This window comes from Elgaria multicarinata, chromosome 3 (assembly GCF_023053635.1).
Source record: "Elgaria multicarinata webbii isolate HBS135686 ecotype San Diego chromosome 3, rElgMul1.1.pri, whole genome shotgun sequence".
In the NCBI taxonomy this organism is placed as follows: domain Eukaryota; kingdom Metazoa; phylum Chordata; class Lepidosauria; order Squamata; family Anguidae; genus Elgaria; species Elgaria multicarinata.
In genome coordinates this window covers 43,887,484-43,912,804 of record NC_086173.1, presented here as the reverse complement: position 1 = coordinate 43,912,804, position 25,321 = coordinate 43,887,484, and the positions used below count along the sequence as shown (strand labels likewise).

Genomic DNA, 25,321 nt, shown 5'->3' with positions numbered 1-25,321 from the left:
CTATGAAGAGCTCTTACATACAACATGTTTACTTTACATTTCGTCTTTGTATTTTTTGTGTATTTATTGAGAGATGCCATGGCTATACATATTTTTTCCAGTAGGAAGAGAGCCAACAAGTTCAGTAAATAATCATTAAAGGAAAACAGTAAGATGTGATAAAAGGGCAGCAACATCTTCTCCTGAAAGCCTATAAAGTGATGGGATTTCTTTAATTTACCCAAATATGTATTCATGGTATGAAGAGTTCTCCTGCTTTTCAGCATGTGAGAACACCAAACTGTACAGCTTCAGCTAAGACATTTTTACAATCCCAGAGGGAGGCGAAACAGGCAGTGGTCTGTGGAATGATAGTGCTGCCCCAATCCTGCTCATTGCTTTGTTTGCCGCCCAGGTGGGCCAGACTGGTGAAAGTGAGGAGTGGACCCTCATCCACCAGCTGTCTAATGAGCCAGACTCCCGCTCCATGGAGGTGCCCAACCTCAACCCCTACACATACTACAGGTGGGTGCTGGGTCAGAGGAAGAGGGGAGGGGTACTGATAATGGCCAAGCAATATGGGTACAGGGAGCACACAACCCCCCTGTTAAAACAGCTTCGCTGGCTTCCAGTCTCTTTCCAGGCACAATTCAAAGTGCTGGTTATCACCTATAAAGCCCTATACAGCTCGGGTCCAGGTTATCTGAAAGACAGTATATTCTCCCATATGAGCCTGCCTCTACGCTGAGATCTTCTGAGGAGGCCTTTCTCTCAGTCCCACCAACATCCCAGGCACACCTGATGGGTGTGCAGGAGAGGGCCTTCTCAGTGGCTGCTCCAAGGCTCTGGAACTCCCTTCCCAGGGAGGCTAGGCTGGCTCCCTCTGTGCTACACTTTCGGAGCCAAGCAAAAAGTTTTTTGTTCCAGCAGGCTTTTGGAACTACTCTGGACCTGTTAATGTATTGGATCCCCCCCCCCCTTTTAACTTTTGATAATTTATATTTACAGTATATGTTTTAATTGTACATGTTTTAATCTTGTAAACCACCTTGAGTCCCAGTATTGGGGGAAAGGCGGGATATAAATATAATAATAATAATAATAATAATAACAACAACAACAACAACAACAACAATGATGATGATGTTTCTATTGCTGGGCGGTCATAAGAAGAGCCCCGCTAGATCAGGCCAAAAGTCCATCTAGTCCAGCATCCTGCTTCCCACAGTGGCCAATCAGGCGTCTCTGGGAAGCCCACAAGCAGGCTTTGAAGACGACTGTCCCTCTCCCACGGTGGCTCCCCAGCAATCAGAGGTGTGCTGCCTTCAAAGATGGAGGTTCCATCTAGGCACCATGCTGATGGCTATTGGTAGACCAACACTCCATGAATGCTTTCACACAATGTTCCAACACCCCCCATCCAGTGGTTCCCTTTCCTTTATATCAAGGAGACTGTCTGTTTCCTTCCAGAAAGATATCAGGAAGTAGGGTTGGTGTAACAAAGATTGGCCCAGTGCCTAAATAACAGGAGAGCAGAGAGGGCCTAGCTTTCATAGCCTTTATGACAACCTTCTTATAAACTGGTTTTAGAAGACTTTGGATGGGGAGCATAATTGGGCTAAAATTTGGGGAGTTGTGGATTTCAGTAAGCACCACCGACCTTTTCCTTGAAAATTGGAGCACTGGGCTGATCAGTGGGGAATGGTCTGTAGGGCTAAGTATCCCTAGCAGCCACTCAGAGCATGTGTAGGTGTAAGCTCAAAGTTGGAGGGGGGAGGAACCTTTCCTCGACCATCTTGCGGTTTCTCCCAATGCCAATCTTCTTCCTTTCTGCTACTAGCTTCCGCATGCGACAAGTGAACATCGTAGGCACCAGCCCACCCAGCCTGCCTTCCCGCAGGATCCAGACACTGCAGGCCCCACCTGATGTATCTCCTGCCAATATTACATTGCGAACAGCCAGTGAAACCAGCCTCTGGCTGAGATGGATGGTGAGCACTGGCATAAGGAGGCGCTAGGCCCCATAATTGTTTCTGGGGAAGTGGGGGAAATCAGGGAGCAATGAAGCCATGGGGAACTGAATCACAATGGATCAGCCAGTACTTATAGTGTAAAGACAGGGAAACACACAACCCAAGGATGAGGAAACAAACCACAATTTGTTCACCCCAGCCAACAAACCATGGGTTAAATAAACCATGAGTTGGTGTTAAGTGTGAACCAGGCTTTTCTGACAATTGAGGGCACATACTAGAGGCCCATCTAAAAAATATTTATCCATTGAAATTCATGAGTGCTAAGAAATCTCTTTAACTAAAGAAATCTGACAATTTGTTCCTGAAGATCACAGCTTGTACGCATTTAGGAAATTCTCAAAATTGCATATGCTTCATCCTATCTGGCCTCTCTACATAGGGTTGGGAAAACGTAACATCTGTAAGTTTGACGCATTCTTGAAAGGGATCCGTTACAAGCCAGCAATGATGCTCCTGTTGTTTCCCCAGCCCCTGCCAGAGACAGAATACAATGGCAGCCCTGAGTCTGTGGGCTACCGGTTGCGCTACTCGCGCTTGGATGGGCGCAGCCGGACCCTGACCAACACCATCCATGACCGTGTGGAGCGCGAATTCACCATAGAGGACCTGGAAGAATGGACTGAGTACCGCGTGCAGGTGCAGGCCTTCAATGCCATTGGGCCTGGGCCATGGAGTCAGACCGTAGTGGGGCGAACCCGGGAGTCAGGTACCCTCTCCACCCCCAGCCTTGTCACTAGGCCTTGAGACAGTCTGGCAGGCCTCTGCTAGCCTGCAACTTTGCATGTGGAGCACTGGGCTGTGTTTTGCCTATTACAGAGCATCTCAGAGGAGCTTGTCATTTCAACACAGACTCCCATCTGTCCTTCTCTTTGTGCACACAGTGCCTTCATCTGGACCCACCAACGTCTCCGCTCTGGCTACCACCTCCACCTCCATGCTAGTGCGGTGGAATGACATCCCCGAGGCTGACCGAAATGGGCTTGTCCTGGGCTACAAGGTAGGCACTAGAAACGCTGGTCCCTTTTTCTAAAATGTAGTCCCCTCTCCCCCACCATGCTCCATTTGTTAGATCAATGTTCTTTTCCCCCAAGGACGAAATCCAAACAGCCCTTAAGCACGACTCCACCATTCCACCGACAGAGGGTTCAAAAGCGCTTTATTGATTAGTAATCAAGGCCTGGTCTCTTCAAAGGGAGCAATCAGACAAAAGACATAGGGAATACAGTACAGTATTTGAGCTTGCAAGGGGCAGGGCCCAGTAGCAGCATTAACCAATCATAGCATAACACTGGGGCATAGCTAATTATGCTAAACAATTCTCTCTGTTCTGTAAACAATACCTTTGGCCTGACAGTAAGTTACAGAAGTTAACTTTGACACAGCAGCACTGGAGCCAGAGCTCTTGTTTATGTTAGATAAGAAGGATGCACTCAAGGAGACATTCTCGCATACAGGACATCAGGACATTTTGCCTGCAATATGATGGCTACTTTACAGTTTCCTGTTAAAAATGTATTGGTGCTCCTGAGCCCCAACTGGAAATCCTCTCATTCCAAACCAATTCTCATTTTCTTCCGCAGTGCCTTGACCCTTATTCTCTACCTGCAAACTGCAATATTTTAAAATAATCCATTAGAAAGCCTGGGGGGTGGGGGAATTGTTTCAAAAACCTTCACCTGGTAACAAAAAAAATATTGGCACCGAGCAAACATCTTTGAGGAGGTGTTCCATGAATGGACATCACATCATACCATATCTCATATCTGTGGTATACAGTAGCCTAGTAATGTCCATCCCAGCTACAGGCTGTGTATGTATCTCTCTGACAAGGCAGCAAAATGCAACCTCTCAGTTCCTGCCCCTTAGAGACTATAGAGTGGATCTGAAGTCACCCCACAGTGGTGAATTTCCCACTGCCACCACCACCACCACCACCACCACCGCCGTACCCCAAGCCCACAATGCCTAAGGAGACATGTTTTTGAAGTGCAGGGATAGAGCAGTCTCAGCAGTATGCCTCAGTGAATATATTCATCTCTCTAATTTTTATTGTCCCCAGAGATGAACCTACGAACAGCAAGCCATGCTTCCTTTTCCTCCACTTTTCAATTCCTCTGTCACATCCTCCAGTGCCTGTTCCAGGTTTTTGAGGGCCCTTGGACAAGGCGCCCACAGTGGGGGCCCTCGCTCAATGAGTCTACCTTCTCGCTGCCATGGTCACTACCTGCTCTTTCTCCTCATCCTCTTTCTCATCATCGCTACCACTTGCTTGCTTGAGAAGCAGAGAGCCAGTGAGCAAGTAGCCAATGGCATCTACTGCTCTTCCTTCTCAGCACTGTTGCCTTGGCCATAGCAAGAGGTCCATGAACAAGTAGATGAAGAGGAGCAAGTCCAGGGGCTCTTGTCAGTGGATCCCTGCTGGGCTGTGGGCCCTCAGCAGGTACCCGACCATGCCTAGACTTGATGCTGGCCGTAACATCCTCCATTTTGTTTCTTCTAAGTCTGCACCAACTCTCCCTTCTCCAGTCTATTCCGTTTCATGTTGCCCAGTCTCATCTTATGCCTCAGGCACTTTCCAAATGGCCTAATTTCTGGCTCTTCTCTTTTTTTGTACAAGGGTTTCACCCCACCAATTTTGGAGGAAGGATACCTGAGTAGTAGGGGGAGCCATTGCCTCTCCATCGCCTTGATCATCTGTGTGTCTTCTCTTTTAGGTTATGTACAAGGAGAAGGATTCAGATGCGAGGGCCCAGTTCTGGTTGGTGGAAGGCAATGCTTCACGGAGTGCCCAGCTCACAGGCTTGGGCAAGTACGTCCTCTATGAGATCCGGGTGCTGGCTTTTACCCGCATCGGTGATGGTGTGCCCAGCAGTCCACCCATCCTTGAACGTACACTGGATGATGGTAGGTGTCTGCTGGACGTAATTACAGTGGCATGGTTCAGACAACACACTAAACCATGCTGCTTAACCACAAAATGGTTAAGGGAATGCATTAAGGTTAATGAGGGAGGGAGAAAAGGAAGTAAAGACATTCTGGAATTGGAGATCTGTGAGACATTCAAAGCCTATGCAAATCAAACAAAAAGAAAGCCTATTCCTTAGGACATACCCCATTTGTGTTGTGGACAAATTCAATCACACATCGTGGGATTCTAATACGGTTTGCTAAGATAATAGCAGTAATTAGCATTTATTTAGCACTTTCACTTGGTCAGAGTGTTTCATGTACGTTATTTGGTTGCGATCCTTGCAACGCACCTGTAAGGTAGATCAGTATTATTACCCCCATATTGCAGGTTTCATGGCAGAGGCAAGGTTTGAACTAGGGATTTCCTGCATGGTAACTCAGTCCTTTAGCCCCTGTGCTACACCAGATCTGTGTGCTTCATTCTCTAAATACCATCAGTGGGAGCCATGCACTATGTATTTACAAAGGTGAGGACCTTCCCTGTGACGCCGCTCCGAATTAGGAAAGCATTCCCAAAGGAGATACGATTGGCACCAACTTTGTTTTCTTTCCAGCGCCAAATTTCTGCCCAAGCATTTTGACACTGTAATACGTTACAATTTCACCATTTAAAATGTTCATTTATTTTTAAAAAACTGAATTGGTTATGTTTTTGTTTGGCTTGCTGGTCGAGGAGTTGTTGTTTTAATTTGTCCTTTCATGTGTAATTGTTTTAACATGGTGTTCACTGCACTGGGATCCTTTGTGGAGGAAGGGTGCTTTATAAATGTTAGAAATGAAATAAATAACATACATACATACATAAAATACATTGGTGATCTTTGTAAAGCCTTATTATCAACATTATCAGCAACTGCACTTCCCTAAACACAGCCCCGGCCCCCAAATATTCAAATAAAGTAAACAATTTTAGCTTTAGTGTAGTGTGCTAATGCGTGTGAGTGTGTTTCTATGCACATTCCATTCTCTGCCTTTGAATGCGGATGTGGATTTGTTCCTTGAAACCTCTCTCTAAGCATCCATTCTCTCTTGTCTTGCTGCGTTACAGTGCCTGGGCCCCCAGTGGGCATTCTCTTCCCTGAAGTGCGAACAACTTCGGTACGGTTAATCTGGCAGCCACCTTCTGCTCCCAATGGTATCATTCTGGGTAAGCCGCTAACTCCGACCCACCACAGAGGTTGTAGACCAGAGTGGCTCAAGCAACTGACACTTCTCCCTTCTTCTGTCTGCCTTTTTGAATGTCAGTTGCTATCACTGGAGGAATTATGGGTGGGTAAAAGAGACCAACCCACCACACAAGCCGTGGACCTGACCCGTGGATCTCCTCTCCTCAAATGACTTCAGTTAGGATCCAGTTCCTTTGGAACAACTTTTCCCTCTTTCACTGCAACCAGGGTGGGTTTATGGGAGAGTGTCACTTTCCCCAGGCATTTTCTAATAGCATTGAGTTCCAATTGTACGCAGCATACCAGATCACTCACCGCCTCAACACCACGACCGCCAATTCAGCCAGTGTGGAAGTACTCAACCCCAGTGCACGCCAGTTTACTGCTACCGGTCTTCGGCCTGAGTCCACCTACCTCTTCCGAATCACAGCACAGACCCGAAAGGGCTGGGGCGAGGCAGCGGAGGCACTGGTGGTCACCACAGAGAAGAGAGGTAATTATGGCAGGCAGGGAATTAATGGCTAGAAGGGGGGAGCAAAGGGTTACTTTGCATCCTGGCCAGTGTGATTCAGTGGAATGTGTGGGACTAAACCCTTCTGCAAAACGTACCATGCTCAAACAAAGCCCTATCTGTGGTGATGGGGAATTGGCGCATGTGTCGCTGTATCTCTGCTATCACTGCCATGTCTTATTTTCATCCCATGATTCCAGCCTTCAGTGAAATGTGCCTCTCTTACCTCCAGATCGTCCTCAACCTCCCAGCAAGCCAGTCGTGTTGCAGGAAGATGTCAAGGCAAGGAATGTGCTGTTGTCCTGGGAGCCAGGCAGCGATGGTCTCTCACCAGTCCGGTATTACACTGTGCAGACCCGGGAGCTCCCTGATGGGAAATGGGCGCTCCATTCTGCCTCTGTCAACCACAACACCACGTCCTTCATAGTCAACAGGTGAGGCAGCAAGAGATGGGGTGCAAAGAGGCATTTATTGGGAATGGAAGGGTGTTCTTGCCAAGGGCAACTGTTCTGTGACCACGGTTTTGCCCGTGTGTTCTGTAGCCACATCTGGAGTGCATCATCCAGCCACAGGACAGTGCTCAGCTTCCCATCTGCCTCTCTCTTATTAAGCCTGGAATTAGAGCAAGCGATCAGATAGCACAGTTATGTGAAAATGGCTTTCCTGAAATTTTTAGGAAATGGTTGCTAGTCTTGGAGTGAAAAATGTTAGGAAGTAGAGGCTGGGCAGGCAGAAGGTAGTGGCCTGGTTGCCTCTTGGACTGGTCTTCCAAAACCACGGCAAGTGCCATGTGATCCCTTTGCAGGCTGAAGCCCTTCACCACCTACAAATTCCGGCTCAAGGCAACCAACGACATTGGTGACAGCGAGTACAGTGAAGAGTCGGAGTCACTCACCACACTACAGGCCGGTATGTGAACACATTCGTTTATGAGTTTACTGGAGAAGGAGGAGACAGCTTCCTCCTCCAGTCATAGGAATAGAGCTTATCGTGCAGTGGGAAAGGCATTAAGGGAAGCCATTGCAGTGTATATGGCTAGAGTGACCACCTATGCCAGTATAACTCCAGACTTAGGTATTTAATACTGTTGTAGCTACGTCAATCAAAACAGATACACACAAAATCACAACTGCAAAGAATCAGGAAGGAGCTTGCCTTCCCCCCTTCACACACACACACACACACCCCTCTGTAGAATATTTATTTATTTAAAAGGTTTATAAACCGCCCTTTAGAACAATCCCTGGCCCCATGAACACATACACAAAGTGCAGTGTACAACAGAACTCTGTTCCCAGGGAAGCTAGACTGGCTCCCTTCTTGATGTGCTTTCAGAGGCAGGCAGAGACCTTTTTGTTCCAGCAGGCCTTTGGTGAATAATTGGGACATCTGTCTGTGCCAAGCACTTTAAAAACTGTCATTTTAAATGTTTTAATATTGGAATATATTGAATATAGTTTTAACTTTGTCTATTTCTATTTATAGGTTTTAAATGTATAGGTTTTAAATGTATAGGTTTTGTAATGCTGCCTTGAGGCCCAGCATTGGACAAAAGGCGGGATATTAATAATAACAACAACAACAACAACAACAACAACAACAACAACTTAAAAGCCACAAAATATAATAAATCAGTGATAAAAACAAAAGATCAACATTAACAGTTAAAACAAAATAGTGTCATATCTTAGGGGTGTTGGAGAAATCCACAATGCATTCAAATGTATTCAAATATGGACTTTTTTTACTTTTGGGGGAAATTGCACTTTCACTAATGCGTACCTGCACAAGTGGAACAAAATTCTCATATATCACTAAAGAAAAAACCCAATTCTGTCAATGAGTGGAAGACGGAATAAAGGAGTCCTGACAATCTACGAAACACAACAGAACAGATTTAACAAAACCTGATCATCCCTACAATATACAGAGGCAGCCCCATAGAGTCCTAACTCAATAATAGGCCAAGGTAAAGAGGTGAAACTTTAGGGCCTGAATGAAATCCTTTCAGAATGGGGCTTGACAAATATTAGTTGGAAAGGGGGCATAGTTCAGCGGTAGAGCACATGGTTTGCACACAGAATGTCTAGCATCTCCAGGTACACGAGTATAACTCCTGCCTTAAATCTGGAAGGCCACTGCCATTCAATGTCGACAGTGCTGGGTTAGATGGACCCAGGGTCTGACTCCGTATAAGGCAGCTTCCTATATTCCTAACACAGTTCCAGAAGCAGGGTGCCACTACTAAGAAGGCCCTATTCCTCAGGAGTTCCAGCCTAAATGCTCTTATAGGCATCAAGTAGGGCCTCTGATGCTGATCTCAGAGTGTGGGCAAGTTGGTATAGATCTTGAAGTATGTATATATGTATGTATGTATTGTATTGTATTTCTATACCGCCCAATAGCCAAAGCTCTCTTGGACCCAAACTATTTAGGGCTTTGTAGAGCAATACATTGACAGCCAGTATAGCTGGTGCAATATAGGTGTAGGGATGTATGGATTTTGTTAAATTCATTCCATCTGTGTTTCAGGGATTGTGAGGTATCCCAAAGCAGATGGATCCCAAAGCACTGATAACACCCAAGTTGTCATTGAAAGTTCTGTCTAGGATGCAAAAATCTGCCATTTCCCAGTGTCCTGTATCTCACAGAGACAAGTAGGGGGAATTTAGGTGTTCCTGCATCTGACTCACATTTCATTTCCCTCCTCAGCCCCAGAGGAAGCCCCCACCATTGTGTCAGTGATACCACACACCACCACATCAGTGTTGATCCGCTGGCAGGTAAGGTAGCATACATTTGCTTGCTTGTTTTCCCACTGAAACTTCTGAATAGGAGAGCAAGAATGTTCAGGGATTCTCGCCATCTTGGGAAAAGATTCTGGCCAATGAAGCATTTTCTATGATGTACATCGGCTCTTTATGGTGTCCTAAGCTTAATTCTGTGGCCACCAAACCTGGTTCCAACTTGCCTGTGGCCTTAGAAAGGGGAATTTGAACAAATCCAAATGCATTCCTAGTCTCCACCTCAATATTCTTTATTCAATCCGCTGGCTGCCGCAAAGGAAGGTTCTTTCAGCGCAATGGGATGGGAGGCTTCGGTGCTGAAACATGGCATGTATGATAGACTCAATGCCCCACTGAGTTTGTGGGAAAGGGGACCCCCTCCCTGCAGAGTGGGGAAAGGAGCCTCAGTTGGTTTGTGTGTTGGGCCAGGTAATGTGGATACGTGTGAGGGTCTGAGAGGTGGGATATAGAGATTTATAAATAACAACACGTGGAATATTGCCTTGAGGTAAAAGGAAAGACTAGGGGGAAGTGTACTAGATAATGGCCCCATTCAAAAGACACCTTAAACCACGGCTTTAACCACGGCGGTTAAGCCCGAAAGCCGGGCTGTGTTCAGAAGACACCTTAAACCACAGCTTTAACCATACTGAATAAAGCAAAAAAGCCTTATTCACCGTGGTTAAAGCCATGGTTTACAGTGTCTTCTGAATGAGCCCAGTATGTCTATCAAATCCCACTCTTCCATTCTTCATGCTTTGATGCATATAAGGATCCTGAAGCATCTCCCGCCTGTCTACTTTGACTCCTCCCTGCTGACAGCGGCACACAAAGGAAGCCAGCTCCTCCCGCGAGTCTTGCAGCCTTTGACTGGGCCACGGAAGGTGACCGTCTTAAAAGGCAAGAGTCTGGCATCACAGAATCCTTGTGACAGAAGACAGTGGCAAGCGCCAGCCGTGCAGGGGGAAGTGAACGCTGCACGGGATCCCCTTGCGAAGTATCTGTTTCTCCTTCCACAGGCTCCATCTGAGGACAAAATCAATGGCATCTTGCTAGGCTTCCGCATCCGCTATCGGGAACTGGCGTATGAAGGGGTGCGAGGCTTTACGGCCCGCAGCGTCGGCAATCCCAGCGCAAAATGGACAGAGCTGACCTGTGAGTACGCTTGTGGGCAGTGAGGTTTCTAGGAGCTGGGGGAAGTAAGAATGCAGTGCCCTCAGCGGCCGTACAGCCAAGCTCTGCTGTGACCACCATCTTCAAGCTATTCTGCCACAATAACCCAATGTGGCCATCATTCGGAAGCAACCCTCCAACAACAAGCCCTGGTACTAAGCACTGCCTAGGATGTAACACCAGTGTCTCCTACAAGGAATAAAAAGTGGCTTACCCTGCCACACCCCTGTTGCAAAGAGTCAGAAATTGCCCTAGAATAATAGACTGTGTGTCCCTATGCCCTTGGTTATACTTGTGCTGGAAATGCTGGCCCTGGGTGTTATCAGTGCATCCAACCCTCCCAGCTTGGTCCCTACAATGCCAGAGGGCTTCTTCTGAGGGAGACTTTCTCTCCTTGTGGATCTCCTGGATCCAGTCAGTGGACTCTTGAGCTATTCAGGAAATTATTCCCAGGCTACTCCAATGCCCACAGTTGATTCTGGGCAACTCTATTTGTCTTTCGTAGCTTTGATTGTTACCTTGGGGGAATCCGCACGTCGTTCTGAAATCGCTTCTAAGCGACCCCAGTGCGGCGTGAAAGCGAGCGTGTAACTTGCCTTTTGAAGAGCCGACGAAGAGACGTCCTTCCCGCCGCCGCCGCTGCCGCCACCACCCACAGACCTCCTCGCCACTGGCGAGGAGAGCTCGGCTGAAGAAGGCGGGGTTGAAAGCGGAAGAAGCTCTCCACCCCGCCTTCTTCCCCCGAGCTTTCCGTCCCAGCCGGCGAGGAGGGAGTTGGGTGGCGGCAGCGGCGGCGGCGGCAGGAAGGACGTCTCTTCGTTGGCTCTTCAAAAGGCAAGTTACACGCTCGCTTTCACGCCGCACTGGGGTCGCTTAGAAGCGATTTCAGAACGACGTGCGGATTCCCCCCTTGTCTCCTGGGTATTTGTCCCTTTGCCCAGTAGCTGGTTGGCAGCTCCTCCATGTTGTTTGCTGTGGTTGCGAGTTTCCCTCCTAGCTGCTTTCTTCCCTCATTGTTGCCTGTTAGTCCTGCTTGCATTGTCAAGACGTCTCTTTAGATGTGGCTAACCTGCATTGACTGCTTTTCCCTTCTGACCACCTGCCATCCCACAGCAACGTATGCCATGCGGAACCTGAGCGAGGCCTCCCTCACACAGTACGAGCTGGACAGTAAGTGGGCGCTCGGTCTCTTATCTGTGCATTCACCTCTGCTCGTGTTTCTGGTTTCTCTTGTGTGTCATCCCTACCTAGATTCTAATCATGTCACATGCCGGGACAGGGAACGGGGCGGGGAGAGAAGCAGCTCCTTCCCATTCCCTACTATTAACATCTCTGTTTCTAGAGCACGCTTCCCAAACCTGCCGTCTTCCAAATGTATTAGACTACAACTCCCATCATCCCCAGCCACCATGGCATGATGGGAGTTGTAATCCAACACATCCGGTGCGCACCAAATTGAGGAAGGCTGCTCTAAAATCTGAGATGTGTCCTATGTCCAAGGATAGTAGCTTTTGCTTCCAATCAAAACCCCAAATCAGATAATTAGGAAAGGCACATTTGTAAGTTTCCCATGAATGGATTACACAAAATACACACAATTGCCCAGTCACTTAATATAATAGAATCAGTTCTAAGTTTCAGCCCATGACAGACCGAATCCACATCAGCCAAAGTGGGAAAAGGTTACTCAAGATGGTGATTTGTATGTTAGGTTAGATGCTCTACCTGCAAAATGATGCATGGGGAATAATAGAGAAGAGAGGGGCAGACCTTGTGGTACATTTGAGGACATCAGGTAGAGGTAAGGATCAGGATCTATGGAGATGAACAGAGCTGTTGGGAAATATCTCTCTTTGAGTCTGAACAGGACTTGTGGTATTCAGTCGAGAGGAAAAAGTTTCCTTCATCTTGTTAAGCTTTGGCTCACAGTCATGAGAGCTGGGCATTTGCTCTTTTAAGAACCGATTGCTTGCCTTCCCATACTAGAAGGCAAGCAGTTCATGAGTGTCCTTGCTGTTGTTTTGTCCACCTTTCCTCTGAAGAAATATCCTCCCAGCTTGAAAAGGCTGTGGAAGGCAGCAGGAACAGTTTCATTCTAGGAAGGTGAAAAGGGAGGAAAATTACAGGAGGTACCACAGAATGGGTACACTATGGGGGCAGTCCAGGAATTAAGAGGTGGTCTCTACCTCTTTCTCCCTGGTGATAATTGGTTTTCTCCATCTCACCTCCTCAACAGATCTGAACAAGCACCGCCGCTACGAGATCCGTATGAGCGTCTACAATGCTGTGGGCGAGGGGCCCACCAGTTCGCCACAGGAGGTCTTTGTGGGTGAAGCTGGTAAGTTGAGCGTCGTCTTTTCAGGAGCCATTTTCTCTCAAGTCTTGCCTGCCCTGAGAGCTCAAGGCTGAAATATAGGCCATCGGGTTCCCATGGCTGAGATAGCAGGGACACTGTATTGCCTGCAGCTGTCATAAAAAGCTTACTTCCATTAGCTAGCAATCTCATACATTAAGCCAACAAATCCATGTCTTCAGCAATAAAGAGGCACCTGCAAAAAGAGTTCAGCAGGCCCAGATCTCAAGGTGGAAAGGTCCATGACCAAAGCCAGGAGTTTCCTTGGGGTGTTGATGGGCAAACGTCCATTTCTTAGTAAAATAATCCCTGCTTCTCTGTGGCCTTGCGAGTTCCTCCGGCCTCTGCAACCTTACTGCCATTCTCTCTGGTCTCTTCAGTCCCTACGGCTCCACCACAAAATGTGGCCATCCAGAGTGTCACAGCCACCCAGCTCGACATCACTTGGAACCCACCACCTCCTGAGGCACAGAATGGAGACATCCAAGGCTACAAGGTACTAGGCAGTAGGGGGAAGGGATCTAGGCTATGGATGGAGGTCGACATACTTTTTATGCTAAGGGATGTTTGGGGGCAGGAAACAGAATAACCTTGGGGAACTTGAGTACATAGTTATAACTGCTGCAACTGTTTCTCCTGCCACTGTCATGTCAGCACATCACGGTGTATCCTTTATTTCTATACAGGCAAATCTGTTAGGAATGCTTTGCAGTAATGGATGAATGGTGCATGGTGTAAAGCTGGATGGTCCATAGATACCTTATGCCAAAGAGTCACCTTAAAAACTAACACATTTATTAAGGCATAAGCTTTAATAGGCTACAGTCCATCAAATGCATGAAATCTTGTCCTGAGTCACATGGGGTGATGAGTGGCTTGGAGTGGAGGGTTGTAGACAGTGAGGTCCGAGGGAAATGAAATGCAGACCGTGACAATTACATTCTTAATAATGGAGATTCAAAAAAAATTATTGGTGATAACACAGGTGTCCTGGCATTGGTAAGCTAAATAGTTAGTCTTTAAGGCTCCGCAGTACTAACACAGCCACCCTTCTGGAAATAGGAACCTTACAGTATTTCAGAGTCCCCTCCACGCTCGTTTTTAAGGCCAAGGGATAGAAATGAACAAGAAATAGCCACATTTCTTTTCTGGAAAAACCTGCAATTCATCATTCCACCAGCAAGTGATGCTGTTGCACTTCAATTCGGACAGTCAAGGTTTGTGTGTTGCCTGTTGTCAGCGCTGCTTCTGCCCCCGGGGAACTAAGAGCTGCTCCACACCTTACATTTTGATGGGTTTAAGCAAAACGTATTTTCAACCACGTGTATCACATGCTTCAAAGAACTGGTTTTGGCTGTGTTATATGCACACACACACACACACACACACACACACTAGGTCTTTGAGGTGTCAAACACATGACATGTGAAGTGGTCTTCACCCAGGGCAGCTTATGTGGTTCCTTCAAGTCCAGCACAGTCTTCCCTCCTTGCAAAGTGCTTAATTGCAAGTGTGGTGTATTGGCTAAAGTGTCAGAGTGGGAGTCAGGAGATCCGGGTTCTAGGCCCCACTCAGCCATGGAAACCCACTGGGTGACTTTGGGCCAGTCACAGACTCTCAGCCCAACCCACCTCACGGAGTTGATGTTGTGAGGATAACATCAAGAGGAGGAGGAGTATGTACACCGCCTTGGGTTCCTTGGAGGAAAAAAGGCAGGATGTAAATGTAATAGATGATGATGATGATGATGATGATGATGATGACGATGACGACCACCACCATATGGAGAGGAGGACAGAGCTCCTGTATCTTTAACAGTTGCGTAGAAAGTGGAATTTCAGCAGGTGTCATTTTGTATGCATGCAGCACCTGGTGAAATCCCCTCTTCATCCCAACAGTTAAAGCTGCAGGAGCTATACTAGAGTGACCAGATACAAAAGAGGGCAGGGCTCCTGCAGCTTTAACTGTTGGGATGAAGAGGGAATTTCACCAAGTGCTGCATGCATACGAATGACACCTGCTGAAATTCCCTTTTCTATGCAACTGTTAAAGAGATGGGAGCCCTGTCCTCCTTTCCATATGGCCACCCTAGCTTAAAGCTCACCTCAGTCTGTCCATTCGATGGTGGCAGTTGACAGTACAGCCCAACATGACATTGTAGAGCTGGAAATCGTCTCTTGCCAATCCCTGCACAGCAGCCGCTCTTCCTCTTGGCTTCATATGCTCCATCCGCAATCAATGGGGCATTTTACAAGCCAGCAGAGCTGCAGTTTTGGAAAGTTGCTGTCCTGTTTCCTAAGAAACCACAAGGGTGCCGGGAAGTGTTGCCATGCAGCCTGCTTGTTGCTGTCTCTTAGGCGCCTTGACTTCATGGCTTGGTGGGGTGGCCCAGCTGCTCTGCGGAAAGTTTGGAGGTCACCCAAGAGTGACTTCAGAAGTGCACCGTTTACTACCCAACTCATCCCCATGATCCAAGATTGAACACAGATCGGCTGTGCTGTCTTGCCTGGTTCAGGGGTGAACATGCCATAATCTTTACCTGCCCCTGTAATGGGAGGACCTCACCTTCCTCAGTAAAACATCTTTGCAGTACTTAATGCATCTCATTTCCTTTGGGAACGTGTTTTCACAGGCCAGCTTAGAAGTTTTTAGACCAAAGTGATGGCCGTCAGTACAAAATATGCATGGAGACACAGCAGCATCACCACATCTTCCTCACATTAACCGTTCTTTCATCAGTCAGAAAAGCTCAAGCTTGGGCAAGCCTCCCAAGGCAAAGGGGACATGAAAGGGAAGCAAGGGAGAAATTATGCCTGCAAAGTCACTCCCTGTGTATTTAAAAGAGGCATTTCCATTTTAGCTGGAGGCATGATCCACACTCCAAGGGGCAGCATGCACTACTTAACCATTCATATGATTTATGTCCGATGCAGAACATATAGTCACTGCCTCGGGTTCTCTGGGCTCCCTAAGTGTGACTAGGAAATTGTTAGATGTAATAGGAATATGGTACAATAAGAAAGGAGGTAAGAATCTCACCAGTACTAGAAATTCCCAGGAGATGCCTTTTCATTCGGATCAAATGAAGCAAATCCAGAATTGATCTCCTGTTATGTTTTTTTTTTTTTTTTTGGTTAACAATAACTGCAGGTAAAGGAAGCTTAATGTTCCCGCTCCCAAAAGCATCAGTTCCCCCAACTTAAAACCTCTGCCAAAACTATTACCTGGAAAAAATAGGGGCCAGGAGACTGGTGCAATAATTTTAGGGTGACCCTATGGAAAGGAGGACAGGGCTCCTGTATCTTTAACAGCTGCATAGAAAAAGGGGATTCCAGCAGGTGTCATTTGTATGCATGCAGCAGATGGTGAAATTCCCTCTTCATCACAACAGTTAAAGCTGCAGGAGCCCTGTCCTCTTGAACAGATACTGATCAGCTGGCCCAGTTTATTAACTCACCAGCAATGTTTCTGCATGAGAGTCACTTAAGAGCAATTGCATTTAGGGGACAAGTCCTGAAGGACCCATATATGAGGCCTAGGACCTGTTCAGCCGACATGCCACGCCACGGTGGTTAAGCATTTTGAGCTAAACATTATGGCTTAGCATGTCGTGTGAACCATTCCTAACCATGGTGGCTACGTAACCACCGTTTAAACATGCTCACTATTTTCTGCAAAAAGGTTAGCTGCCTAACCGTGGCTTAGCGTGTTGCCTGAACAGGCCCAAAGAGTACATATATAGGCTGTAACAGCCTTCCCCAACCTGAAGTCTGGGCTATAGTAGTAGAAGGAACATGATCCAGCAAAGGAAACATTGATTTGGAAAATCGTGTCTTCGTTTCTCTACAGGTTTGGAGTTGAAGAACAGCTTTACAGACACCATGTGATGAGCACAAAAAGCGAAATGAGTGCTTTCGTGCCATCCTCAGCATCTTTTCTTCTGCTTTGCCTTTTTCCTCACCATGTCCTCTGCTTTCACCCTATTTCCCCTGCCCCACAGATCTATTTCTGGGAGGCCCAGCGGCAGAATGAAACCGAAAGGGTGAAAACCCTCTTCCTACCAGAGAATGGCGTCAAACTCAAGAATCTGACTGGCTACACTCCCTACCTTGTCAGCATCCTGGCCTTCAATGCTGCAGGCGATGGGCCCCGTAGTGCCCCTATCAAGGGCAGGACCCAGCAAGCAGGTGGGATACATGGGACAAGGTGCACAACCTACTTAACTTTCACTGGGCATGGGGTGGGGCTTTAGCAAGGACTTTGCTGAGATGGAGATTTGCAGGGAGGAGCATGGACCATTACTTTTAATTAATTAAATATTGATTAATGTTGGGGAGCATTCAGTTACTGTTTACCTCGTGTAATTTTTCTCAATGGTCTAATGTCTACTGACACCAGCATTTCACCATCTCTGCAGTTTGCTTGCAACTCCAATTCAAAACCAGCCAAGGAATTGGGTAAAGAATGTATTCTTGCCTCAAAACGTAATGTAATCCAGCAGTGTAGTGGTAAATTTTGAAATGCAGGTGCTTTGTCGTGTCAGCCCCCATAGTCGTGCCCCCAAGGGGAGTCCAAAACTGCAGGTAGCTGTGTCAATCCATATCTATATATTAATTTGTATGTGTATTATATATGTAGGCGTGGGATGGCTTGTAACAATATCTTCTTATTGGGAAAACCCATCTGCCCCGGCTCTCAGCTACTGTGAAGATTGCAGCTAAGCCCAGAAAGAACTGGAAAGTCTGAGGGGGATGGTAGATGATGCTGTTGCCCCTGCCAATCAGAATGTCCAGGCACTTAGACCCTATGAGCCCTGGCTTCACTACATCACCAAAACAGAGGCCCCATTCAGAAGACACCTTAACCCATGGCTTTAACCATGGTGAATAAGGCTTTTTGCCTTATCCACCATGGTTAAAGCCGTGGTTTAAGGTGTCTTCTGAAAACACCCTGGCTTTCTGGCTTAACCACTGTGGTTAATGCCATAGTTTGAGGTGTCTTCTGAATGGGGCCAACAGGGTCCGCAGTGTACTTGTAGTCCCAAAATAATATACTCACAGAAAACACCCCAACTCTATTATTATTATTATTTTCCTTTAGACCCACAACTGATGCTGTGACCCTGTTCAGACGACATGCTAAGCCACAGTGGTTAAGAATTTTCAGCTAAACATTATGGCTTAGCATATCGTGTGAACTGACTTAGCATGTCATGTGAATCATTCCTAACCATGGTGGCTACATAACCATGGTTTAAATATGCTCACTAACCGTTTGCTGCAAAAGGGTATGTGGCCTAACCATGGCTTAGCATGTTGTCTGAAGAAGCCCAGTGCGTTCATTTGTGTGCATTGCTTAATCTTTGTAAAAGCAGCAGATCTATGCCAGTCCAGTTCTACTGGCAAGACATCACCTTGCCAACCCAGCCTGTGTTCCCTTCCCTATACTTTTAACTGCAGCCTTAGTCTCCCTTCCTCATCCTCTTTGGTTTCAGATCTGCAGCCCACAGTATCCCAACCTAGCTCTGTTTACCACCGCCACCCCCTTACCATCGTCAGTCTACATCCCTGGTCCCAGCTGTGCTCCAACCCCAAGCTCCTGCTGCTTCTGAACATCCCAAACCCTCTCCGACTAGAAGCTTGGCTATTGAGCTGGATCGAGCTGCAGAGTGTGCATCACTGACCTATCAAGGGCCTGGCTGAGATCCAGCAGAATAGCTGAACTGGTGACCTCAGGCTGCATTTGATGCCTGGCAAACGACACATGTGCCTCTGTAGTCTGAAACCCTCTGTGCTCCATCCTCAACAGACCTTTGCTTTGTTCTTCTGCATCACCTGCTCCCCTCCCCGTCCTTCCAACTATGCGCTTCAAAACATCCTCGAGTTACATGTTTGGAGATCAAAGCCAACAAGAAAGGAAATGCGGAGGCACTCATGGGCTGTATCCCCCACCAACGATTTTGGCTGGTGAAACCCTCTTGAAGCCAAGGCCATTGCTGTGGATCTGGGCTTGCATCTTTAGCTCCCCCTGTGCGGAGAGGAAGCACGGTCTGTGCCGGACTCTGCCGCACTCGCTTTCCCCCTCCTTGGACCACTGAGGTTGTTCTTGGCACAGCATAAAGGAGCACGAGAAGAAGAATCACAGCAATGACTTTGGCCAGAGCAGTTTAGGGTATTTATTTTTTTCCATTTCCCCTCTTTCAGCCCCCCTGCTCAGCTCTAAAACTGCAACTCCAACGGTTCAAGTCCCTGATTTTGAATGGACTCAGCAAAAACAAAAAACCCGCATTCTGCCTAACGCCTTGACACACAATAGTCTCTCTGTTTGTAGTTCCCAGTGTCTTGGTGAGAAAAAAGTACGAGGGTTCAAGATGTTGCCCGTTTGCAAGTGACTTTCATTGCATAAGGTGCCGCTGACGGAGTTTCTTGTCTTAGAAATCCTAAGAATTACTGTTACCAATGAAGGGGCCAATGTTTGTCCTTTCAGTCACAGGCTAGTTCAGTTGATGTGGTAAACCATAAGGATGAATGGGCTGCTTCAATAAGCTTGCTTCCAATGGTCTTGGCGGTGCTAATTAATATGTGAGGACCTATTCACACAATCGTTGAGCTTTCGTGTGATCCATGATAGATTCAAAGTGGCAAACCCGGTTCTGTGGGCTGGCCCTATAAAAGCGTGTTGCGGGGCTGTCTGAGGCTTGCTTCACACATTCACTTCTCCTAAACTGAACATTTAATAAGCCTGACAGAGGGAATGAATGGTAGGACAAGGGTTAATTTCATTCAAACTACAATTGGCAGGGAGAATGTGTATAAGTGTCTTCTGATTCATCTTCATTCTCCTGTTGGAAAAACTTAATGTGTAGTCTGGCATTGAGCCTGTTCAGATGACACTTCAGGCTCTGTGGCTATTATTTATTATTATTATTTATTTATTTATATAGCACCATCAATGTACATGGTGCTGTACAGAGTAAAACAGTAAATAGCAAGACTCTGCCGCATAGGCTTACATTCTAATAAAATCATAATGAAACAATAAGGAGGGGAAGAGAATGCAAACAGGCACAGGGTAGGGTAAGCAGGCACAGAGTAGGGTAAAAATAACAATATAAAGTCTGCTAGCGAACCTGTGGTTCTCTGGGGTTAGCACTAACCACAAGCTGTGCTATTGCACACAACGTTTTAAGCCACAGTTAGAGCCGCTACCCCTGCTTCAGATGCTCTGACTGTGGTTAGTAAGTGAGCAGGGCTTAGCAAAACACATTGCACAAGACACATTAAACCCTGCTGCTTAACCAAAAGTCTTATCCAGCAGGCTTTAAGGTGTCTTCTGAACAGGCTCATTGAAAGCTAAAGCTCCTGTGATTATTATTTTCCTAATAAATCTTTAAGATCCATGAGCCTCAGTGCTCAAAGTGGGGTTGGAGGCCATCCCAATTTCCCCCCCAGATGAACCGAAACCACCGGCACCATCAGGGCCAGACCAGGGGACAGAGATCTGGGATCTCCAGTCTGGGGCCCTTCCTCCTCCTAGCCCACTGGCAAAAGGAAATACTGCTGCAGCCAGTCAGGCAGTGCGCCTTTTTGCTCATCCTGTGCCCTTGATGGTCATGTCCCCCCAAAGGCAGTGTTTGATTAGTTCAGCTTGCTTCTACTCAAAAGTTAAAAATAGAAAGAAAGAAATCATTTAAAATGGGGTACCCCAGTGCTGAGCCTTGCCTAGCCAATTCCTGTGGTACTTCCTTTTGCCAGTGGGCAAGGAGGAGTACCTGTGCTACCAGCCACAGGTTGGAAAAGAAAAAGGAAAGGAGGGATGGCTGGCTGGCAGGGCAGTGCCCACCCTCTCCAGAAAAGAAAAGCAGCAGTGCCTTTGCAAACAAAAAACACAACAAAAACCCACCATCTCACTTCTTTTCAATGGATGTAATTGAATCTGTCCTAATTTTGAAATTATATTTTTAAAAACGCCGTTCTTTCCTCCTGCTTCAAACACTGATTGGCCTTTGTAGCTGTTCTGCAGAGGAATAGAGTTTGTCAGGTAAATAAAGGTAGATTCACCTTTCGAGTTAGGAAAAACTTCTTCACTGTGAGAATCATGGCCAAGCTAGAGGTGCTACCATTTGCCCCATAAGGGAAAACATATAGATACTTTACAGATACCTGAAAATCCCCCCCTGCTGTATAAATAGCACTTTTAGAGACTAGAAAGAAGGCAGGGGGGAAAGGTTAAACAACAACTTCCACAGTGCTGTGACCCCAATCCACTTCCCCTCTGCCACCACATCTACAAACCTGATCATCGTTCATTTGGTTTCATGCAAACAATGAGAAGGTACGGCAGATGCAGGCCAGGACAAATATTGTTTTAACCTAACTCATGAGGAGATCAGAGGATGGATATTGTGACACATTCATGGTCTAACACATCACCATGTTAGAGGCCAGGAAGGGACAGGACAGGACAGTGATAGGGACAACTTTTGGTGGGTCTGGGAACCATTTCTACACCTGTGGACCCCATGCAGGTCACACTCCTGCTGCTACACCACCAAATTCAGTGGCAGCGGTGATGACAAAAACAGTCACTGATTTTTGGTGGCAAACCACTACGGCAGGCTAACGGCAAAATTTAGCTCGAAAACAAGTTCAATTTGCCCACTTCAGCCTTCCATAGCAGCAAGTTGTGCACCATTTCCCCTGCTTTGCTCCTCTTTTTGCGCAAGCGGAGAACCAGGAAGGTATGGCTTATCATGAGTTCCAAACATTGTTCCAAACAACACGTTCAAAACATTATACATTGTTTTAAACCTTCACAATCTGAGAGCCAGTGTGGTGTAGTGACTGGGACTCAGGAGACTCAGGTTCAAGTCCTCACTCAACCATGAAGCTCACTGGATGACTCTGTGTCAGTCTCTGATTCTTGGCCTTACCTGCCTCACAGGGCCGTTGTGAGGATAAAATGGAGAGGAGGAGCTGCCTTGGGTTTTTTTGCAAGAGGAGAGAAAGTGGAACATAAATGCAATAATAAAAAAATAAATCTGATATTCTTTCTTTGGGGAAATAGGCTGATGGCCTGCTCTTAAAGTGGGCCTCACAGCAGGTTTCTTGTTGATTTCATTTATTCTTTCACACCAATATCACAGGTCTGCCAAAGCAGTAATTGTTTCCCAAGATAAACCAAACTGTGAAGTGCTTTGGTTGTCAAGGAAACCAGCAGCAGAGCTTGGGGGTCATGGAAGGGGAAGCAATAGCCCCAACCCATCTCCACCTGCGTCAATGTATTGCCAAACAGCAATAAAGCCCTATTGTCATCCCTTTTCAGTGTCAACTCTGGAGAATTATTCAACCCTAGACAGATTAAAATTGTGAACACAGTTTGAAAATAATTACAGTTTGAAAATAATTTAAACATTTCCTAGAAAATTGGAAATCTGAGATCAGTTTCCTTCCAGCAATTTCAGGGTTTGTGTTTGTTCATTTGCTTGCTTGCTTGCTTCTGTGGTGTGAAAAACTATATTTAATGGATGTGCTGTCTGAGTTTTGTGGACTCACGCTGTGGCCAGAGCTGCCCTTGAAGTACAACACCAACTATCACATGATAAAATGTCAAGACATAGTAGCAATGAGCAGCCAAGGTGTCATGTGCTCTGTGGACGCTCCAACCAAAATCTGATCTTCCCCAAGTCTCCAGTCCCCTTCAAGCAGGAAGAGATTCACACATCATCAAAGAGACAACAGAACCCCTGAGGTCACAAAGCTTCCCATTCCACCATTATCCCTGCACTTAAAATTAACTTTTTTCTTTCTTTCATTGGCTGTGCAGCAGTCTCCAACAGCATTCAAGGGCTGACAAAATTTCCTTCATGGGATTGCCCTTCCTTTTAAAGATGAATGAAGAATGCCACCTCCATCTATGAGGCCATTATGTTAATGAGACAACTTAATATGTCCCTTAGCTTCTAACTCCTTCCTTTCTCTCTTTTTATAGCCCCCAGTTCCCCTGGCTCCATCAAATTCAGTGAACTCACCACCACCTCTGTGAATGTGTCGTGGGAGCCGCCTCTTTTCCCAAATGGCATCCTTGAGGGCTATCGACTCATCTATGAACCCTGCATGCCTGTGGATGGTGAGGGGCTTAGAGGCAGTGTGTGTGTGCATGTGTGTAAATTAGTGAATCAATTAAAACAAACCTCATAAAACACTATTGTTTTCTGAGCATGTTTTATGGTTAGAGCTTAATTTCTTAAAAAGATAATGCTGTCTATAACCCTATAACCTAGACTCCCTTTGAAACCTATACATTGTATTTTACTAATCTCAGGTTTGTAGGTAAGTTGTTTTTCCTTTTCCTTTTCCTTTCTTCTGTGGGTGAGTTGTGGATACTCAGTAGAAGGGGAAAGGTGTTTTGCACATGCTCAAGTGCACTTTTTAATTATTCTCAGATTGCCAGCACTAGAAATAGGTTTGAGATGGTACGTTTGTGGCGTGCTGGGCATTACTTGTTTAAGACTGATGTGATATTTAACAATAATATTCAACCGTATGCTCTTTCTTCCTTATTGTAAAAATAAGCTCTTTCTGGTATTATTATTTTTCTGTCTCTTCTGCTCTTTAGAAATCATAAGCAATAATAATAATAATAATAATAATAATAATAATAATAATAATAATAATATAAGCTCCCAGCACAAATGGCCGTACTGCCATGTGCTGCCATATAAGAGGGACATGTATCATTTCTAGTCCTATAACAGGACTCTGATTCAGCAGCCATGTGGACCCAGTCTTTTTTATTAATTAAAGTATCTATCTATCCCTGTGTTGAGGATGAGCAAAAGCATAAGACTCAAGAACGGAAGTAACCTTCAAGGGGTTGGCCTTTGACCCATTGTGTCAACATAGCTGCAGCTTAAGTCCTCTAGGCACAAGTGGATATTGATGGGTTTAAGTGTCCAAACTCTAAACAACCCTCACGTCTCTGCCCTGCAGGTGTCAGCAAGATTGTAACAGTGGATGTGAAGGGAAACAGCCCCCTGTGGTTGAAAGTCAAGGACCTGGCGGAAGGCGTCACTTACCGGTTCCGCATCCGAGCCAAGACCTTCACCTATGGTCCAGAAGTAGAAGCCAACATTACCACGGGGCCTGGGGAAGGTATGCAAGAAGCTGGGAGGGGAGAGACCTTTACCCACCACTCCTTATACTCATATATGTGCATGAGGGAGGAGCAGTGGCTGAGTGGTAGACCACATGCTTTGAATGGAGAATATCCCTGGTTCATTCTTCAGGTGTGACTGGAAAAATTCCTGTCTGAATCCCTAGAGAGAAGCTGCCACTCAGTGTGGGCAATACTAGGCTAGCTGGACCCGTGGTTTGATCAGTTGGCTCCGAATTCAGTGGAACTGTGAATCCATTCTGGGTTTCAGTCAGAACCAGCTAGAACTCTAAAGGAGTTACCTAAGATGTTGAAGCCTATCAAGGAGGCTATATGAAATTAACACATTTGGCTCCTGTTCAAAGATACTACAAACCCAGCCTTAAGGAGTGGACATTGCTAAATGGCATTGGCAGTTTTTCCTTCCTAAGGCTAGTACTCAGCGGTGACACGGGAAAAGTGAAGAAATTATTCCTAGGTTATTTGCTCCCCATTCACATTTATTTATTGCATTTTTATACCGCCCAATAGCCGAAGCACAATTTCTCTGTTGACAATGGCTCTTGATTGGTTCGCAGGTGCTCCTGGCCCCCCAGGCGAGCCCTTCATCTCCAGGTATGGCTCAGCCATCACCATCCATTGGTCGAGTGGTGACCCGGGCAAAGGGCCCATCACCAGATACGTTATTGAGGCGCGTCCTTCAGGTACCGATACTGTGCTCAGTCTGTGTTACCCATTAGCACTTCAGAAGTTTGGGCAGTGCCTGAAGTAACTGCTTCTGCCCAATTGGCTTCCTAGATCATGATCTCAGTAGGAGCTTAAGCCCACCCGGAAGTCAGACCTTCTGGGGTGAGAGTTCTTACTCTTCAACCCAGATACTTGGGAGGGGTCTGATTGTGCTTGCTCACTGATAACTGCCACTCTGCAAATGTTCAGAGGCATTCCCTTTATTATTCTGTCCCATGTCAGTCATAACTCTGAAAGAAAATGGAGGTGCAGTAGCTTAGAGCAAAAAGGGTTGTGTTTAGAGTATGCAAGAAAAAGCACTAACTGCCCACAGAAGAGACCATACCCAGTGCTTCTACATGAGTACAGTGAGGAACTTCAGGGCTACCCACCTGCCAACTGGCCTAGCATCCACAAGAGACTCAACTGCCCTGGTTGCAGCTGATGGTGCCTGGAATAAATGTCAC

The 25,321-nt window shown here is 46.4% G+C and overlaps 1 protein-coding gene across 1 annotated transcript in view; it reads left to right on the top strand.

Moving 5' to 3' along the window:
- Window positions 1-25,321, top strand: part of SDK2 (sidekick cell adhesion molecule 2) — a 328,641-nt gene that overhangs the window by 287,214 nt on the left and 16,106 nt on the right. Inside the window, exons 23-40 of the mRNA XM_063120072.1 lie at window positions 395-504; window positions 1,820-1,970; window positions 2,484-2,721; window positions 2,897-3,012; window positions 4,730-4,919; window positions 6,034-6,132; window positions 6,450-6,644; window positions 6,895-7,096; window positions 7,468-7,571; window positions 9,375-9,445; window positions 10,468-10,603; window positions 11,735-11,791; window positions 12,858-12,959; window positions 13,355-13,470; window positions 16,975-17,161; window positions 22,965-23,102; window positions 23,966-24,127; window positions 24,707-24,832. Of these exons, the coding sequence (XP_062976142.1) occupies window positions 395-504; window positions 1,820-1,970; window positions 2,484-2,721; window positions 2,897-3,012; window positions 4,730-4,919; window positions 6,034-6,132; window positions 6,450-6,644; window positions 6,895-7,096; window positions 7,468-7,571; window positions 9,375-9,445; window positions 10,468-10,603; window positions 11,735-11,791; window positions 12,858-12,959; window positions 13,355-13,470; window positions 16,975-17,161; window positions 22,965-23,102; window positions 23,966-24,127; window positions 24,707-24,832 (2,500 nt within the window). The remainder of the gene's footprint in view (window positions 1-394; window positions 505-1,819; window positions 1,971-2,483; window positions 2,722-2,896; window positions 3,013-4,729; window positions 4,920-6,033; window positions 6,133-6,449; window positions 6,645-6,894; window positions 7,097-7,467; window positions 7,572-9,374; window positions 9,446-10,467; window positions 10,604-11,734; window positions 11,792-12,857; window positions 12,960-13,354; window positions 13,471-16,974; window positions 17,162-22,964; window positions 23,103-23,965; window positions 24,128-24,706; window positions 24,833-25,321) is intronic.